Consider the following 18805-nt stretch of genomic DNA (forward strand, 5'->3'; position numbering starts at 1 on the left):
GAAAAACGAAAATTCTCTTTGAAAATTTCTCATTCATTTTTTATTCTTTAGAAAATTACGCGTCCACTTATGTAATTATTTTCTTGAATGAGGGTTTTTTTCCATACAGAAACAAATAAACTCCATCCCAAAATATTGATTGAGAATTTATTTTTAAAACGGCTTTAAATTCAGACTTGGCAAAAAATGGTATATCTAGGTATTTAAGTTAAACCGTCGTCTAATATTAATTTTCAAAGTTTTCCTTTGTAATAAAAAAGAACTACAAAACTTCTCTCAATTAAGAATTATCAGATAAACTTAAGAAAACTTTAAAATTCTGAACAGGATGCCCTAAAGCATTGCAGAACAGAATGAGAGAGAGGAAATTAATATTGTACCGGATGTTGCAATGAGAGAATCTATGTAATGAAATTCCTAGTTAATTTGTTATGACATATAATTTAGGACCTGTTTTTCCCTAACCATTTTGTGTAGGTATTAATTATGCTGTAAGTGGTTATTATAATAAATTTTCTTACTTTTCATCACCGCGCTTTATCCATGATGATGAAATTTAATTTCTCCTTTTTGTACATCCTTTTTGTTCTACAATATAAAACACTAAACGAATCATATGCACATTATAATACACTAAATCTGCACATAGATTACACAACACCACGAGATTGTTAAAAATCCACCGGAGAATAAATCTCCATTTTGAAGACAAACACTTAATGTCACTTATTCAATTATTTTTAGGGAGATTTTTCTCCTTTGCTTCCTTCGGAAATTGTGAGTTCCTTCACAACATGCTTGGTTGCAATACGTGAAAATGACACAACATACTGAAGATCTTTCTTTCTACCACAACTCTGTAGCATCTTGTGGATTTCTTTGCGAAATTTCGTGTGCGTTAGTGCGTACACATAGGGATTGAGGCATGCAGCACTCTTGCAAAAAAATGCCGGCATCATGGATGCAAAGGGCGTGATGTAGGAGCGATATTTTGAGATTCCCATGAGTGCCACCACAGCATATGGGGTCCAAGCAAGGAACCACAGTGCAATAATCCCAAATACCACAGCTGATAGCTTCAGTTCGGTTTTATTGCGAACCTTTGTGCACTGGAGGCGATTTGTGAAGGCAACAGCTCTCATGATTTGCATGTAGCAGAATGCAATGGTTAAGAAAGGAAGACACCTGTGGGAAAAGATAGAATATGTGGTACAGAGCAGTGTAGTAGCTCAATGGGATTAAACTTACCATGCACAGATGAAGTAGATCATGAGGAATATTGTAGCTTCTACTGATGCGGACATGTAGTCGAAGGTGCAGCAGGTTAAATATCCTTCGGGAACGTATCGTCCTAGGCCGATATCGAGGAAGGGTATTCCGGAGAAAAAGAATGAATAGAGCCACACAAAAGCTACGACTTGACGTAAATGGCTAGAAGATCTCTGACCATTCAGAGGATAGACAATCACGTGGTAGCGTTCAATGGCAATTGCTGTTAATGTTGCAATGGACACCGTACCCGTTAAACCACCGATGAATCCATAAAAGCGGCAAGCTACATTAACGAGATTACGAGTAAAATAAATTAAATCCTAAATAAACTTGTTTGAATATAAACCACTCGATTAAAAAGTTCTTTGCAGGAGCATATGATGCGACAACACATACCGAGTGATCCAAGTGCTGGCCCATGATGGAAACTATTGTAAATCACCACTGGAATTTTCATCATCATCCCTAAATCACTGACCGCCAGATTAATTACCAAAGCATTTGCAGGAGTTCTCAGTGTGCGACATCTTGAAGAAATATCAAACCAAGAGAAAATTTTCATCACACAGCTTTTCCGGGACTTGAGAGCACAGAAAGTTTCATAAAAATCTATAAATCTCATCTATTGATGAGCACACGTTAAACTTTCCCAGAGCAAACAACTAAAATATTTTAAAGGAGCTATGCTCAATAAAGAAACAAAGGGACAGCAACATCATAGCGCATTGCGTTAACACAGATAAGAGACCATACGGAAGAGACAGAAAATATATATAGGAAGAGAAAACGAGGGAGAATTGTAATATAAAAAGTATAATATATAATTCTTTGGACAAATATTTACTTATTTGCTTGACAAGTTCTGGGAAGGAAATCAAAAGGATACTTTCTTCCTGTGGAGGACGGATATTGCTTTAAAAGGATATACATAAAATGCATAAATGTGTATCTTATATTTTAAAAATGCCGTTTGAGCCATTAAGAGATTTCTTTTTCCATATACATAAAATGCCGCATGCCGGGGAAAATGATGAGGAGAATGCATAATATAGCTTACCGAGAGAACATGTAAATCACTAAGGAATTTCCAGTAACACCGAGAACCATCATAAAAATATAGGCCAATCCCATTGTGAAATGTTCTTTGGCAGTCGGTGGATGTGCCCTGAGCCAGAAAATGCTGATGGTATTGAGGAAGTCACTATCAATTTCACCACGGAAGTCCATTGCAGCACTGAAGTTTCTTTAAGTAAGTGTTTCGTGAATAATTTCAATTAAAAATATTATGTAATAATGCTTCATGTTTACATAAATGTTGTATAAATTCAACCATCAAGCTTATAGCTACATATTCAGCTGGATTATTACTTTTCATTTAATATCAGATTGGAAAATGAAAGAAAATTTTCCAGCTTTCTTAAGAAATTAATTTTTGCCATCAAGTCTGATGAATCCTTTTGATAAAAATCTGATAGAAGATTTTTTTGTCTGTAAAAATCATCAAATTAATTAACTTAATATCCTTCTAACCTCCACAAAATTCTCCTAATTGCCGTTGAATTCTCTTGTGCATTATCAGTTGCAAAGATAAAGAATGACTTTAATGCTTCCATTTGCTTAATTCTTTTCTCAAAGATGCTTCAACGTAAAACTTCCCCGCTGAAAATGCTGAGAATCATTTCCTCTTGTGATGTTTCCTTATCAACCTTTGAGGGTGAAATTGGTGTTATATTACAAAAAGCTCCCTAATCAAAATGTGAATAAATAATAAACCTTTGAGAGGAAATTTATCACAAAATTGGGCTTTTCACGTTCTCAAGTTTTTCCTAGATTCTTCAGAAGCTTTTTAACATTCACTATACCCTTAAAATGAGAAATTTTTAAAGAATTCTAGCATGGATTTAGCATAAACCGCACAAACACACTCCTTTTATTTATTAACTATATATACTTTTTATATCAAACATTTTTTTGGATTTATTTTCGTTGCTTATAAACTTTGTGTTATGATGAAGCTATTTTCCTTCAAATTTCCTTCCTACGAAATTCTTGGAAAGAGGCAGGAGATGAAAGTAAAGTACCACACCGTAAGTATTATGAACACATCCCTTCAGGATGAAGGACAAAATGTGACTGAGCTGTGAAGCTTTCACTTTGCAACAAACATCAATCACGGAGAAAATGCTTTTCTCAATTTTTCTCTTTGAGTCGAATCTCCGGAGGAAAGTGAGAGTTCACTTTCAATTAAACAAGAATTTTCTTACCATAGAAACATATTTTATATGGTAAATAAATTGAAAATATTTGTACATAATATAATGCCAATATAGCTTTTAATTAGCCACTCATTGTTTTTCGTTAAAAAATGAGGGCTATTTATTAAAAATTGAATGGAGAGTTTATTGAAGCGATTGAAGCCTTATTTTGTTTACCACCACAAAATAAATACTTGAACACTGGTGGTTCGTATTAAACATTAAATTATGCTGCTGAAATAATTTCTGTTTTAATAAATGCTTAATACGGGAATTATGGTAAATTTTCTTTAATATGTAAATTTAACATAAGAGTTTCTTATGAAAAGTCTAGATAAAAATAGATATTTTCCCAGAAAAAGAAACCCAGACGTTTTAATGAGCCACCAGTGTACATAATTGTTACGTAATGAAAATACAAGGAAGTTCATTTTCCCCAAAAATTGACCCAACAGGTTTTCTCGTATTTATTGAAGTGAAACAAGAATGTTCTTTTGATGATTTCTGCGTCAACGAAGCGATAATGACCAAGTTTTCCAAAGATTTATCAAAGATAAATCTATATAAAATATCCAAATCAAAAACATGCTAAATAAACACGATACTGGCCCCCTTCTTCTGTATTTAAAACACAAATTAATTAATGTGCCGATCATAAAAAATAACATTGTTGAGGAATTTAGATAAAATTCAAAATTCCTTCAAAAATCCAATGATTTTTTTCCAGCCTCTGGGTGCATAATTAAGATAAACAATCACATTTTATGCACATTGTGATAATTCACCCTTATTAAGGGCAATTAAGTAGGGTGAATTTTTAATGCGGGCACCGCGGGCACATCAAGACCAATTTTCACCAATCACAACAACAATTTCTGTGAGAATGAGAGCAATTTGTATTATGATGTTACTTTTAATAACTCACCAGAATGTGGCATAAATTGCAAATAATAGCGCAAATCCATAATCAATGCACTGATAACAAAATAAAATGTAGATTCAAAGACTCGCATAACCCGTGCGAGAAAAGCCGGCGTGCGCGCGGGATTTCTCGTAAACCCCCCTGTGTACTGCATAATATTCTCTGTATATGGCAAATAAATTGAACGTGGAAGTCGTTGGTGATCTGGGCACGCGACATTGGTGGACGTTCTCATATAAAAGCACTGGACAGATGCTTCAAACTCCTCAGTTTAAGTTCTCATCGAGGCGGATGAACGCCACATTGGGTGCTTCTCTTTATTTCCCCTCCTGTTTCAACATAAAAGTACATGAAGAAGTCGCTCTTGTGAAGCTATAAACAAAAAATCCTGCAGAAGTTTTTTGTGTGCCAGTGTCAATGCAACAACCAACAACATTCCATATTTTACAAATAAATCCATTCCTTTAGTTTAATTCTTGTGAAAATGAAGAATTTCTGTGAAAGTGCTTCAATTCATCGAATTTTTCTTAAATTTTTTATATTTTTAACGAGTAAGTTGTAAAAAAAAAGTCCTTTCAAGTGTGAATTTCTATACTATACACCTAAAATGTTTTAGTTAGCATTTTGTAGCAAAACATGTAAGGAAAGATGATATTAAGTTTTGCATCCAATTTCCTTTTACTTATTCTGCGAAGGAAACCCACGACTGAATAATTAAATCCCGTTTATATGGAAGGTGCATGTAGATTCCTCGCGGCTTTATTTCAATTGAAGCAAAATAATTTTCAAAACACCTCAAATTTCTCCAAATTTCTCTTATTTACTAAAAAATTCTTAATAGAATTTAAAGAAAAAAATATATCTACTTAGATAGATTTTTCTTCTTACCGCTAAATGAATAGAAAATAATACTTTTTGTAAGGATTAATTTTATCTTTTCATATTTAAATAGTTTTATGTTAAATCAATACAAAAATTTTAAGAATTGAAATTTTATTTCAAATTCATGAAAATTTGCCATTAGAATACGAATAATTTTTTAAATAAATATTTTATCTTGATTTTTACAAATTTTTGTTAATTTTCTTTGATAAATGAAAAATTTTATTGAGTAAAATAAAACATTTCTAAAGATTGAAAAAAATCAAAAGATCAGAAAATATTTTCCAATTTTTTGTTTTTAATAATTTCTTATTATCGAAATCATAATTTTTGATGAATTTATCATCTCATTCCACTGTTTTATATTATTCTGCTAATTATTTTCCTTTTGTTGCTTTGTAACATAATTATTTTTACCACAATATTTTTTTTTGTAAATAAATACTTCAATGAATTATTTTTTAATTAAATAAAAATGTTGCTGGAATTTGGTGATCATTGTTGCAAAGGTAACCGCAACATTGATGACACAGTCACAAAAAACCCAAATAGATTATGATTTTGCCAACTTTACGTAGCATAAATAAACATGCGGAACATAATCATACTCTACACATTTCTTAGTCATCCAACAAATTCCATGTTTTTTTGGGTTTCTCTCACAGCTAATCCTGAAAATTAGGGGCAATCCATTGAAACATTTTTTTAGGTAGATTTTCATACAGAATTGTGGACAAAACTCATTACCGTCTACTTGAAAAATTTTAGCACAATTCGTGAGGAATATTATTCTAAAAATAGTGGAAGAAAAAACACATTATTCTAAAAAGAAAAGTTATTTTTTCTTTAAATCCAGGTGAAAATTGTAAATTAGCTTGGCAAATATTGGTGCATATGGATGTTATATTCTTAGAAAATTCCACCCATCATTGACTTTTCACATTGTGGAAACAATTTAATATTTCATGCGACACTTTTACCTCCACCCGTCTCCACGTATAAGCAATTTTCCATTTTACACTACAATTGTGAGTTTTAATTAATTAAATTGAAGACGATATATATTCGTGGCTGGAAAATGCCTTTCTGATTAAATTTGTAACATCTCTTTTTCCCATTTTTCTCTGCTCCTTACGTGACAATAAAAGTTTACAGGTCGCTTAAAGGAAATGCAAAAAAAAAATTATGTAGGTTTGTACCGTTTGCACGACATTAAAGTCAATATTTAAAAAAAAAATTCCAGAAAATGGTTGAGCAATAAATTTTATATAGGTAGATAAAAATAAATTACATGAAATTACTCAATGGTAAAGTGGAGAAAAAGAATAAATTCTTATTGCTAATTTTTTGCCGCTTATTTGTCAACATAACAACAGCCAAAACCACAAAATGAAAATATTTCATTTATTTGCAATTATTATTACTTATTTGAAATTTTACTAATTGCAGCGATAAATATGGTCAAGAGTTAAAAGTTTAACTCTTTCGTGGTCGCATGATTTTATTCTTTGTACATTTCTAGTCAAAATGTTTCCTTTGAAACCTTCTGCGTAAATTTAAAGAAAAGTTGAAAAAAAGGTTAATTTCAATTCTGAAGAAAATGAGCTCAAAATTGGTAAAAATTAAACAAATAAGATTAAAACATAAAAGAACTTTCTGCTGTTTTCCCGCATTTAAATTAATCGAGCCTGATTTTTTAGGAAGTCAGCAACAGATGCATTGAAAGCAAAAATAGTTTTTTTAACGATTTAAATTTTTGTTCATCACGTTTAACACGAAAATTCAATTAAAAATTAAAAATTGAGCCTTTGTTCTGTAAAAACATGTCATGTCTATCTCTAAATAATATATTTGCATGTCCGCAATTGTACAATTAAATTACCACAGCGTAATAAATGCATGTTATTCCTTATTTTTTACAAAATACTTTCCTCAACATGGTAGTCAAGTAAAATGCAGTTATCCACTTTGGTAGACACTTTCATTGCACCCTTGAACTTGAAATTGTCACGACTGATTTTTTTCATGCATTAAACATGAGCCCCAGCGAGTGGGTTAAACCCTGAGAAAGTCTCCTGACCCAATGCACACGTAGCCAGGATCAATAAAAAAATAATGCAATGAGTGATACCTATAAATTGGGTCATTTTCCCTCCCATCTAATCATTGTAAATTATTTGCGACATAACTGGTAGATGTGGATAGAAGGAAAATTGTTCATTTTGTGCTTTTTCCACCACACAAATGAATAATGATAAATAAACAGTAGGAGTTCCCACCAAACTACCTACCTACAATTTTTCCAAAACCTCTTTATAAAAGAAGGAAATGAATTAGTTTTATCGCTTCAATATCTTCCTTTCAAATATTTCTTGCTTGACATTGATAACCATGAATTGACTACACAGAGTTTACCACTTGTTGTCTCGATTTATTGAAACTATATTTTGATAATTTGTTGATTTACGCACCACCCCCAACTCATTATTGGAAGTATCCAAGAAAAAGAAAAAAAGGGATTTCTCTGTGTGAACCCCATTCTAATTTAGGAAAACATGTCAAGAATTAAATATTTAGCACGTGTCAAAATACATATGATAGACACCCGCGGCTATAACATGTTAATTCATCATACAGGATCGATAGCGTGTGTAGGAATTAATAACAATAATACATCGGTAGTAAAACATACAAATTATCATTTCTTTTCCCAACAGTTGCTGAAAGAATCCATTGTCAAGACTTTGGATATGATGGCGATAAAGGTAATTATAAAGTGACAATTTTTGCACATTTTAACATTTATCTAATAATCTTGTTCCGTTGAAAATTTAATAGGATAAATTATCAATTGCAAAATGATAGAAAAGAATTTGTTAAAAAAAACCTTCTCATGTTTAAAATCTATTTTATGTATATGTATAGTATCTATATGTAATTAGGTAATGCGTGTACAGAGTCAGACTAGTAATCCTTTTATCAATGAATTAATCATATGTTTACAATGTATAATCCATAATCATATACCTACAAATACAACCTACAATGTCTGATCAATTGAAATTTAATTAAAAATGAAAATTACCAACATAATTCTCGTAATTTTATAATTGAATGATGAATACCATATACCTTGATGAATCTATCTGTCTGATATCTCATGATATCTAATATTTGAGAAATTAAACTTATACCGGAGAATATGTTGTCATTTTATCCTTTACCAATTGGAAAGTTCAAATTTCGCAAAATAACAAAGTTATATGTGTAGGAGTGTGAACCAAAGAAGGTTCTTTCTAGAGTATCAAACAAGATTCTAATATGGAGGTATGGATTTTCACCATAATCTTAAATTTCTTCTCATAAATACAATATTTCTTAAAGATTTTCCTGAATACTTTGTATTTGTGAAAAGACAAAAGGATTAACAATAAATTAACTCCCCAGTGAAGTAGACAGTAAAAGTCTTTGAGAAAAAAAAAGATAATTAATCAGAAATATTAGAGTCTAAATTCATGAACATTGAAACAAAATCAGATAATTTGTTAGTGCAATTCTAACGTTTAACAATTCTCTTACGTGTTTTACATTTAACATTTAATTTTCATTTTTAAAATTTGAATTTTTTTTAACCTTCGATACTTTTTTTATTTTTTATTTTTAACGTTTGATATTAAACATTTCTTTTTAACTCCTAGTTTTCTCTTTTGACGTTTTACATTTCTAACGTTTTTATTAATTTTTCAAAATTTCTCGACTAGAAAAATTTCTTTTATTAGAGTTTCTTTTGAACCTGTTTTAAGTCTAAAGTTTCTTTCAAAGTTTAATAAACTTTTTTTGAGATTTTCTTTAAAAGAAAAACAATAAAAATTAGTCATTAATGAGTGCATTTACTTCTAAGATACTTAATTTCCCCAAGAAGCATTATAAAATACAATTAAAATAAGAGAGAGAAAAAACGAGTATAATTCTATTGAGTTATATTTGAATTTATCTTCAGGGCCAAGCCATTGGGGTGAGCAGTACAACACGTGTTATGGGAAGCACCAGAGTCCCATTAACATTGACTCCTTGGACGTAGTACCGGTCAACTTGCCACCACTTGAGTTTATTGGCTTCGATGAGCAACCGGCTAATACCAAACTCTCAAACAATGGGCACACAGGTAAATATGAGTTCTTTAATGTTCTCCTCGCACATTACACGTGAAAAAGATTTCAACTTGTTGGGAAAGTGCAAAAAATTGTGGCTCCATAAGCCGCATAAGTTGTTATAATGTTTGTATATACATACATATTATAAACTAGCGATGATGAGAAAATATGGTTTTAAATTAACAGCAATTTGACCCTTTAGATCAGACATATAATAAAAGTTTCCGTATTGTTCTGGCGGAGGAAATAAATATTTCCATCGCATTTTTTTTCCGTGTTTCCATACAATATACGTGATAATTTCAGCACTTTTCCAATTTCCTCACTATAATTTACATTGTCCGTATTATATTATAATGAGCGCAAATTTTTGTAAATTTGATTGTCAATTAACATGATTTTTTTCTTAACATCTGGCTTGTTAAATAATCACTCACAAAGTCATTCCTACATGTATTTACACAGAGAGATATTTAAGAAATAAATAAGATTTTATATTCTTTATGACATTGCAATGCTGCATTGTACAAGCTTCTAGGAGCTTTATGTACACATAAGTTATGAAAAGAAATTCTTTAAGAAAAAAGGAAGGAGGAAGAAGAAAAAAGTGGGAATTATGGTTCATTCATTATTGCAAATTCCACATTAAAACGCAATTTTCTTTGAATTTAAAAGTCTTTAAAGAAACTAATTCTAATGGGTTTTCCTTTTACATTCATAAACATTTTTATTATATACCCTCCAATTTAGTTGTTTGAATAGCATAAAGTAATATCATGATTTTGATGGAAATACCCGTTTCATTAAATCCCCCCATGCAAACCATAATTTATTGCGTGCGTGATGACTTCCCCGGGAATCTTTAGAGATGATTTTTGGCAAACACTTAAAAAATAAATGAAAAGAATCAATTGCAAATAACCGTGGTCATCCTCTGCAGATGAGTATTGGTGAGTTGTCCAATAAAAACGCCGTTCAAGCAAAAAAAAATTGATGATCGTGTGACTAAGAGGGCAAAAAAAAGGTTTTGGAATGCAAATTTGGTAGTACAGGAAAATCATGTGATTTGTCCAAAAGCTCTGTTGATTTTATGATTTTATATTCACACAACAACTTTTTTCTCTTTGCAAAGAAGGGAGCAAACAAATAATTAAGAATGATTGATCGCATTAAATTGCCCAAAAATCATTGCGGCTTTTAATTTTGAGGATAAAAAAAAAGATCCTCATCACGTGAAGATCATTTAACCATCATCTTGATCTTTTGTGCGATGGCACCTTTTTTGGCAAGATCAAACTGTTTCTTTTTTAGTACCCAGAAGTTCTTCACCAAGTAGAGCTTGCGTGGGATTTGCGAATTTAGTTGGAAGTTGATCTTTCGACCCTGCTGTGCATGATATTCAATTGCATCTAATGATATTGCCTTATTCTACGCTATAAATGCACCCAATTACCAATATTGTGGGAGAGACAATCATTGAGCTGTTTTGCCTATACTGGTAGTAAAATTGACATCAATATTACATTGCGATGGGCTCGTGAACAACAAATTGCCAAACAATTGAGAAAGAGAAGAAAAAATCAATTTGATTTTTCATGTAAAGCCACATTTAGCATGGTAATTGAGTCGAGGCTCCAGATTGTCTCTCATGCGATAAAATTGATGAAGAAAAAACTAATAATAAAAACCTTCAATGGTCACAGTGCATTTCCCGCAAGAAACCAGAGATAATTGGTCAGAGATACCAGAAAGAAGAACAATTTTCACGGAGTGCAGCGTGATTTTTTTTAATGTTAAATTAAATTAATTCATACCAACATTTGCACTTATTCTCACAGAGAATTTTTTGTTTGTAAAACTGAGTTTTGTTTTTAGTTCTTTTGGAAAAATAGACGAATATCCTTGATCTTGAATATCCTTGAATGCAATTTAATTGAAAAAAAAAGGAATAATTTCCTCAAGATAAGAGGTAACTGGGGTAAAATGGTGAATGTGAAAAAAAAAATAAAATTTTTGCACTTTCATTAAATTAAGATTAGGGAACAAAAAACCGCAATTATTCATTATACCCCAGGGTTGGGGCAAAATAGTAAAAGTGCAAGGGTTTGAAAAACAACCTGAAAATGCATTTTCCCGTTGAGATAGAGAGAAATCGTTTGAGACAAAGTTGTAGCCCGGAAAATTTCCTATAAGATAGTCTTCATGGGAAAACTCAAATTTCTTCATGGAACTCAGGAAAAATTATCTTCCAAAAATTCACCATTTTACCCCAGGTTCCCTTATGTTGTAAAAAACTTAACAAAATGGTCACGTTATTCAAATTATATATTTTTACATTGCGTTAATTTGCAATGCCACAGAGGAGGGGCATTCAGATGCGAGCAAAAGACAGAAAAAAAGATTCTCTTCTGTTAATTTACAATGCCAAGATCATGGACAGATTACATTTTTCATTCAAGCATTAACATCTCTTTTTTTCACGCATGTTTTTTGTTGCAGTAATGCTGGAGGTGGACAGTGATCCACAGCCTGCAATTTCGGGTGGTCCCCTGGATTGTCCGTATGAATTTATGCAACTACATTTCCATTGGGGTGACAATGATACGGTAGGCAGTGAAGATCTCATTGATAGCCGTAGCTTTGCCATGGAGCTCCATGTTGTCTTCTACAAGAGTGCCTACCGAAATTCCCGAGCAGCTCTTGATCACGAAGATGGGCTAGCTGTGCTGGCTTTCTTCTTTGAAGTTTCACCCTATGATAATCCTAATTTTGTAAAATTCACCGATCTCCTCGAGCAGGTACGACTACCGCACACTAATGCAACATTTGTGGATCCCCCAACTCTGAGGCAACTCATTGGGTACGATACTACTCACTACTATACGTACAATGGGTCACTCACAACCCCACCGTGCAGTGAAGTTGTCGTTTGGATTGATTTCAAGGAACCCATAGCTCTCTCCCATAATCAGGTGAGCTTCCAACAATGTTTTTTTTTCCTTATCAGAGCTAATCTTTTGGATAAAATCCAATTTTTCTTTTCAAGATTTTTCATTCCTTTCCTTTTTCCGCTATAAATCACAAGTCGTGAATATTAATTCCATTTTATTGGCAAGAAAAAAATTCAGCAACGCTTTTTTCTACGTGTTAAACTATCAAATGTTTACTAGAGTGTCTTTTATGCATATAGAAAAAAAACTAATTTATGAGATCGTTCTCATGATAGTTTTTTTTTTCTTATACACATGAAAATATATTGCAAAAAGCACGAGCTTTTTTTTAGTTTGGAGACAATGAATGACTTTTTTGTCTGGTCAAATTAATCAATTTTTATTTCACAAGTTTTTTTCTCACTCGAAATTCCTCGAGATTAATCGTGTTTACGTAGTTGGGAAAAAAAATATTTCTACCTACGCACAAATACCTGTAAAACCTGTTAATCATTCAATCACTTATCTGCAAAAATTTCTTCTTTACAACTCTAGCAAATTTACTTTATGCATTATCAGTTATCTAGCGCACATCTCAATCAATTCCCTACTCAATGGCGCTTATTTACTTTTACTATTATCCCATTTTGTGCACAGAAATTTCACAAATTTATTTTTTTCTATATACGTTGCAGATTGAGAAATTTCGTGCTCTCGAGGACCACGAAGGGGCAAAGATGACCCACAATTTCCGCCCTACACAGCCAATTGGTGATCGTGTGGTACTCTTCAATACGGACGAAATAATTGAGAATAGTTTGAATAAAAAGTGGCCCCCATATGATGTTGTACCCGAAATTCCTCCTCCACCACATGAAGCACCAACAAAGCCAGAAGATAGTAATGTTGAGGAAAGCATTCCAGATGATGTGCTAACAGAGCCAAGTAATACGCTCGAAGAAAAGTCCGAAAAGCCACAACACATGAAGAAAGGCTTGAAACGAATATTCAAAAAGAATTCTGCGTGGACAATTCGCACTGATTCGTACCTCGTACTTGCCATTTCTCTCCCTGTCCTCATCATCTCAGCCGCAGCGCGTGTGTAAATTGAATGTGTGAATCGTGCCGTAGAAATTGTAAGTTGCTCTTCTTTCTTTTTTTTTGTAACCGTGAATTATTATTTAAGCAAATTTACGAGAGGAAGTGTGATTTATTTTTGGGACAAATTCATTGCTCTGGAGAATGTTTTTTTTACGTAACGAAATTGATCAATTTGCGTTTTGTACATTCGTGGACCATGATCTGAATTTTTTCATATAATTCAAATTATTCATTAGAGGAGTAGACCTTAAAATGATTTGTGCAGTTTAAATTTCAATTTTCATTTAATGAAAAAATAAGAAAATTAACATTGAAGGTATTTTAATCAAAAAAGAATTTATTAATTCATTTCAAAACCCCATCCCTTTAAATGATTTTTAAAGGGAATATAACACAAAATTAATTTTCTAGTCAATTCATATTAAAAATTAAGCATTTCCTCTCTTTTAAATTAATTCATAGTGAGAAAAAGTTTAATTAAACTTTGTTCTCTAAAAATATAATTAAAAAGAAATTTACCTTAATATTATTTTGCAGTCTTTTCCTTGGGTGTATTGCTGTACTTGAGATTGCCGTTGAAAATCAATGCTATATTCTTCATTGTGTGAGACTGAATAAAGAAATAATGTGTATAATGTACGTTTTTTCCTGCCTCATCGTCTTTCAATTTTTCTTGTACTTCATATTTCTTCTGCTCTATCACGTCAGTCCACCAGGTGATTTATTTACGATGGAGCATGGGTGCTAAATTTGATGTTCAAACTGAATGGATGCGTTGTGAGTTTTTCCTCAACAATAGCTTCCCGGCAATGCACCAAATTCTTCTCACGTTTCTCAAATGCCACCTTATCGAATTTTGCATCAGTCCCATTGATTATTTCTACATTCAATCGCCGGAGATCTCGCTGCAGTTGACACCTGTCGCCATATCGGAGAATTCGCACCAACCACTCCAGGGGAACAGTGAGGTGTTTGCTGTGATAAGCTGTTGCGAGTGTTGTGAGGAATTTCTCACGGATATCCGGAACATTTTCCGTAGCTGCGAGGCAACAAATTGTCGGCTGTGTACTCCACATTTCGAGTACACGGTAGTAGTTCTTTTGCCAGCAAAGAAGGGACATTTTCAGTGCATCCTCGAAAGTCCTGTTGCTTCCACTTCTCATGCCGCGTGCAACGGAGATTCCTCGCATGAGTGCATCTACATTCCCAAGATTAGTCACGAGGTATATAGCTTCAAATAGATAGCGATTTGCCAGTTCAGCTGATCCTCCTCCTTGATCGTAGCACACCAATGCTGTTTGGATGCACTCCGTTGTGTGCTGTCGGCAGATCTTTGGATCAAAATTTGCAAGTGGTTGCTCGCAGAGACGATACCGACTGTAGATGAGGAAGAATATTATTGGTTCAATGAGTGTCAGGGTATCACCCGGACTGAGATTTTGCATAACAATCTCCTGTCGCACAGCCCGGAGGCGATCAAAAATGAAATCATAGACGAAATGAAAGGGTTTCCGTTTGTCTGCAATAATCCTGAAATAAGAGGATTTGTGTAAGAAATAAATACTCCAGGCGCTTAGGTAGTGTACTAACACAGTCAGGAGGTAATTAACAGTCACCCTGAGTGCCCTCAGTGTCCTCAAATCATGAGCTTCAATCGTTTTTCCTGCCGCTGATCTCGCGAATGCTTTGACAAATCGCCCCGTTTCAACCCTCTGATTTTCGGGGTTTTTCTCAAAGAAATGCACGAGTTTTTCTCGAGTTCTCCTGCAAAAAAGATACCCTGGGCTTTAATGTCAAGGAGTATTTGGTTTTTTCTGCATGTTCTTACACTTTTATCTCATTTTCCGGGCACATTTGATCGCAAACACCTTCAACAAAAACATTCATTTTGTCCATTTTGTTCGACTGCCGAATCAGCTTGTATTGCAACTGACAAAAACCCCATTCAAAATGCGACATGTGCTAATACAATAGACGAAGTGCGAGCGAGAGGGACTGCTACTGTTGCTATTTCATTTTTTGGCTTTTTACACTCTGGGAAAAAATTTTTTTCGGCAAAATTTGAATTTTCTGCGTTTTTGATGCCAAACGACGCGACGTCGCCTCCTACGCTCGAAAAACGACACCCGGATGGAAAACTCGGCGGAAAATGCGAGAAAATCGTGAAAAACAGAAAGTGTGAGTGAGAGAAAACGAGGATTTTGCAGCAATGCGTCTCGCTCCCACGGAAAAATTGTCAGTGTGGGAGCGAGACATCGCGAAGTTTCATTACACTCTCTGTCTCACTCACACAGCAAAGTTGACAGTGTGGGAGCGAGACGTCACAAAGTTTCGAAACTTTCTTTCTCTTTTTCTCTAAAAATAAAATAAATTTGAATTTTCCGCGTTTTTTATGCCAAACGACGCGGGGGCGCTTCCTACGCCCCAAAAACCACACCCAGACGGGATAAGCGCTCGGAAAATGCGGGAAAATTGCAAAAAACTAAACTCCAGCGATAGTTTTTGATAGTATCGATTATTAGTTGATTAGTATCGATTATTCATGGGTGGCTGCTTGCGCGAATGTTGCAACTGTCATTGTGGAATCATACGACATCTGCTGGTGCAAACGGCGAGTTTTTATGGACGCAATCTTGAAGATTTTTTTTAGAAAATGAATTTTGTTGTTAGTTTTCTCGGAATATTATTGTATCTCTCATTCGTGACAATTTACGTTTATTGTTATCAGACAGGTGAGTACACGGGGCATGCAATTGCGCATTTCATTGGGCTAATTTGGTGATTTTCTTCCACACACAGTGAAAAATTGCTCGACAAATAGCTTGGACAATTGTCCCATTAATTCGCGATGTTTACAGAAGTTTATGAACTCCTTCCGCGGCATCTGCGAGTGCTCGTACGCAGACAATTACCACTTCAATGCCATGTACGAGAGTGATGCCGACTACTGCGTTCAATGGCACGGGGACGAGGCAGAGATGGACGCGGTTCAGGTTCTCCTGCACCGCCCCCCGAGTACGCATCACATTGTCGGGGGCATTTTAATACCCATCTTTGTGGTCCTCATCATCGTGGGGGTCGTCTACGGGACGGTGCGGTACCGTGTGGCCCAGCGGATCCGTGAGGCTGTGATGTCGCGCTTCTTTGTGCGACACAGGCCATCGTATCAGGATGTTATGATGGGGACGGATTTCGATGATCCGCCCCTCATTTAATCCACCCACCCCCATCACCATTTGCCCGGGGTGGCCTCCCTCTTACCTACTACTTTTTCTCATCTCCTCTCGACTTCATAATGTCTATTAGAAGGTAAAAAAAAGATTATTGCTGTGTGCCATCGATAAAGACGGTTTTGGTGGAGGCGCTCTTCCGGCACCACAATCGATCCCCCCCCTCCCTCTCTATTTACTCTTTCTCTTTACAATAGCGATAAGAGAGATCAACGTTAAAGCTAAAGCTAAAAAGAAAAAAAATAATAGGTAAATCTTAAGTGTATCCAATTCAAATCAAATCAAACATGCAAGATAAAACATCCCTCTCCCACACATCCCCCCGCAGTATCATGTTAATCCTCCTGCAAATAATTGTGTAATGTATTCAATATCAAGCTGCCCACATATCACACAAAAAACTACAGAGATGTTGTAATAATTAAAGAAAAACGTATGGGAACACCCACCCCCCTTAAGCAGCACACATATCCCCCAATATCAATGGAAATTCCAAAGTTGTAAATTAATCATATTCTCTCCTCCTTCCCCCCAGTGCGGTGGATTTATTTTACCAAGGAAAAAAAAAGCCTTTTGGGCTATTTTTTCCTCTCTCAGTTAAAAATTACGAGGCTTGTGTAATCTGGAAGACAGTATTCCTTATCTTTTTGCAAAGAGATAAAACACAACAATATCCTCGTTGGCGCCAAAGATTTATTACATTTTCTTTTATGAAAAAAAGCAAATTCATGCATTTTACCCAGAACTTTGAGAGACATTTCGGTCGGAACACACAATCCTGTGAATTTTATGAAAAAATATTTTTTGTATTTTATTTCCTGACTGATATTTGTAAATATATTCTGTGATACCACAAAAAAATCTCCGTGTTCTTTATTTTGTTCAGCACAAGGAATCTAAGGTCAATTTGTTGATAAATGGAACTGGAAACCGGAGTGATAAACAGACATATCCTCTAGAGTAATGTCTTGAAATTGCAGGAGAAGTAATTAATTTAAAGATCAGATTGAACTTCAGTTTTTATTCAGAGAGAAAATAAACATTTCAAGTATTTTTTGTAACAGAAATTAAGAAATTGTGTAAGTCTTCTTACATTGACGGCAATATCCTTGAAGCACAGTCTTACAATTCGAGCATTCAAGGGGTTTCTGAAGAAAATATCTCTTCTTCGTAGAGAAAAACTGAACAGACTCGCTGTATCTTCCAGATTTGATCCAAAAAAGAAGCTCCACGAATTGTTTATGAGTCAAGAGCGATGGCGCCTCTCCACACAGAATCATCTCATTCACGGACATTACCGGAAATCGAATTAAATAAATCAAATTTCCCATTTTCTTCCTCATTTCATCTGCAACGTCAACAGCGTCCTTTGAGACTCTCTTCATCATTGTAGCTACAGCAGCGTAGAGATTGTATTCTGTATCAATTTTGAGGCACGAGGACTCCAGAATTTGCTTTAGTATCCCCATATGGACTTCGGATCCATTGAGTCCATCAATAATCTTAATTGGATGATGCTCAAAAATGTCCTGGAACTTGTCATTCAATTTCTTGATCTGATAATTACTCAGAGCCTCATAGTAATACAACAGATTATCTGCTGTGATGTATGGGCAGACAAACTCGATGACTTTCTCAATCACCGGAAAGATGAAGTATTTTGATGCCATGTAGAGGATCTCCAGGAAATTATATTCACTTATCTCAATCTCATTGTCTTCCGCTGCATCATTGTTATCGCCTGCATCTTCCCCGTCTTCTGCATCTTCGTCATCGACGTCGTGAATATAGTCCAAGATGATCTCGAATATCTCGAATGATATATCCTTTATAAGAATGTCCTCCTTGCAATCGAAGCTTCCGGAAAATTGCTTCTTGAAGACCTCGCTTACTTGCGCCAACCTCAGTTTCTCTGCAAAGATTTTCTTTCCGCCGTCTTCCGGGAAGATAAAGAGTACATCAGGTTTCTTGCCATACAAAACGGGTTCTGTTGCAGCGTTTTTGGCCATTGTTGATACGGATTTTAAAGGAATTTCACAAAAAACACTTGATTTTTTAC

The 18805-nt window shown here is 34.3% G+C and overlaps 5 protein-coding genes across 5 annotated transcripts; 2 read left to right on the forward strand and 3 right to left on the reverse strand.

Moving 5' to 3' along the window:
* Positions 1–465: 465 nt before the first annotated feature.
* On the reverse strand, positions 466–14130 carry LOC129794192 (opsin, ultraviolet-sensitive). Its single transcript, XM_055834845.1, has 5 exons — positions 14036–14130; positions 2330–2515; positions 1669–1799; positions 1249–1555; positions 466–1185 (listed from the first exon to the last, which is right to left on the reverse strand). The coding sequence occupies exons 2-5, from the start codon at positions 2497–2499 to the stop codon at positions 741–743; spliced, it is 1053 nt and encodes a 350-aa protein (XP_055690820.1). The 5' UTR covers positions 2500–2515; positions 14036–14130; the 3' UTR covers positions 466–740.
* LOC129794190 (carbonic anhydrase 7) lies at positions 4714–14151 on the forward strand. The gene is made up of 6 exons (XM_055834842.1): positions 4714–5000; positions 8049–8096; positions 9332–9496; positions 11985–12457; positions 13111–13551; positions 14054–14151. The coding sequence occupies exons 1-5, from the start codon at positions 4934–4936 to the stop codon at positions 13519–13521; spliced, it is 1164 nt and encodes a 387-aa protein (XP_055690817.1). The 5' UTR covers positions 4714–4933; the 3' UTR covers positions 13522–13551; positions 14054–14151.
* On the reverse strand, positions 13836–15847 carry LOC129794191 (germinal-center associated nuclear protein). Its single transcript, XM_055834843.1, has 3 exons — positions 15345–15847; positions 15107–15280; positions 13836–15046 (listed from the first exon to the last, which is right to left on the reverse strand). Exons 1-3 carry the CDS (start codon positions 15473–15475, stop codon positions 14242–14244), a joined length of 1110 nt encoding a protein of 369 aa, XP_055690818.1. The 5' UTR covers positions 15476–15847; the 3' UTR covers positions 13836–14241.
* Positions 15848–15906: 59 nt separating this feature from the next.
* On the forward strand, positions 15907–17607 carry LOC129794193 (uncharacterized). Its single transcript, XM_055834846.1, has 2 exons — positions 15907–16248; positions 16316–17607. The coding sequence occupies exons 1-2, from the start codon at positions 16170–16172 to the stop codon at positions 16729–16731; spliced, it is 495 nt and encodes a 164-aa protein (XP_055690821.1). The 5' UTR covers positions 15907–16169; the 3' UTR covers positions 16732–17607.
* Positions 16968–18755, reverse strand: LOC129794303 (uncharacterized). Its single transcript, XM_055835096.1, has 2 exons — positions 18045–18755; positions 16968–16973 (listed from the first exon to the last, which is right to left on the reverse strand). Exons 1-2 carry the CDS (start codon positions 18753–18755, stop codon positions 16968–16970), a joined length of 717 nt encoding a protein of 238 aa, XP_055691071.1.
* Positions 18756–18805: the final 50 nt, after the last annotated feature.

The sequence above is a fragment of the Lutzomyia longipalpis genome, chromosome 3 (assembly GCF_024334085.1).
Source record: "Lutzomyia longipalpis isolate SR_M1_2022 chromosome 3, ASM2433408v1".
NCBI classification, from domain to species: domain Eukaryota; kingdom Metazoa; phylum Arthropoda; class Insecta; order Diptera; family Psychodidae; genus Lutzomyia; species Lutzomyia longipalpis.

What these genes read in the sequence shown, in the direction of transcription:
- LOC129794192 (XM_055834845.1), bottom strand. Translation starts at nt 2,499, where the DNA reads ATGGACTTCCGTGGTGAAATTGATAGTGACTTCCTCAATACCATCAGC. An exon ending in GTGATTTACATGTTCTCTCG is followed by an intron (nt 1,800 to 2,329) that starts GTAAGCTATATT and finishes TATTTCTTCAAG; the next exon opens with ATGTCGCACACTGAGAACTC. An exon ending in GCCAGCACTTGGATCACTCG is followed by an intron (nt 1,556 to 1,668) that starts GTATGTGTTGTC and finishes TCGTTAATGTAG; the next exon opens with CTTGCCGCTTTTATGGATTC.
- LOC129794190 (XM_055834842.1), top strand. Translation starts at nt 4,934, where the DNA reads ATGAAGAATTTCTGTGAAAGTGCTTCAATTCATCGAATTTTTCTTAAA. An exon ending in ATTTTTTATATTTTTAACGA is followed by an intron (nt 5,001 to 8,048) that starts GTAAGTTGTAAA and finishes TTTTCCCAACAG; the next exon opens with TTGCTGAAAGAATCCATTGT. An exon ending in TAGCTCTCTCCCATAATCAG is followed by an intron (nt 12,458 to 13,110) that starts GTGAGCTTCCAA and finishes TATACGTTGCAG; the next exon opens with ATTGAGAAATTTCGTGCTCT.
- LOC129794191 (XM_055834843.1), bottom strand. Translation starts at nt 15,475, where the DNA reads ATGTCGCATTTTGAATGGGGTTTTTGTCAGTTGCAATACAAGCTGATT. An exon ending in CCGGAAAATGAGATAAAAGT is followed by an intron (nt 15,281 to 15,344) that starts GTAAGAACATGC and finishes TCTTTTTTGCAG; the next exon opens with GAGAACTCGAGAAAAACTCG. An exon ending in GTTAATTACCTCCTGACTGT is followed by an intron (nt 15,047 to 15,106) that starts GTTAGTACACTA and finishes CTCTTATTTCAG; the next exon opens with GATTATTGCAGACAAACGGA.
- LOC129794193 (XM_055834846.1), top strand. Translation starts at nt 16,170, where the DNA reads ATGAATTTTGTTGTTAGTTTTCTCGGAATATTATTGTATCTCTCATTC. An exon ending in CGTTTATTGTTATCAGACAG is followed by an intron (nt 16,249 to 16,315) that starts GTGAGTACACGG and finishes TTCCACACACAG; the next exon opens with TGAAAAATTGCTCGACAAAT.
- LOC129794303 (XM_055835096.1), bottom strand. Translation starts at nt 18,755, where the DNA reads ATGGCCAAAAACGCTGCAACAGAACCCGTTTTGTATGGCAAGAAACCT.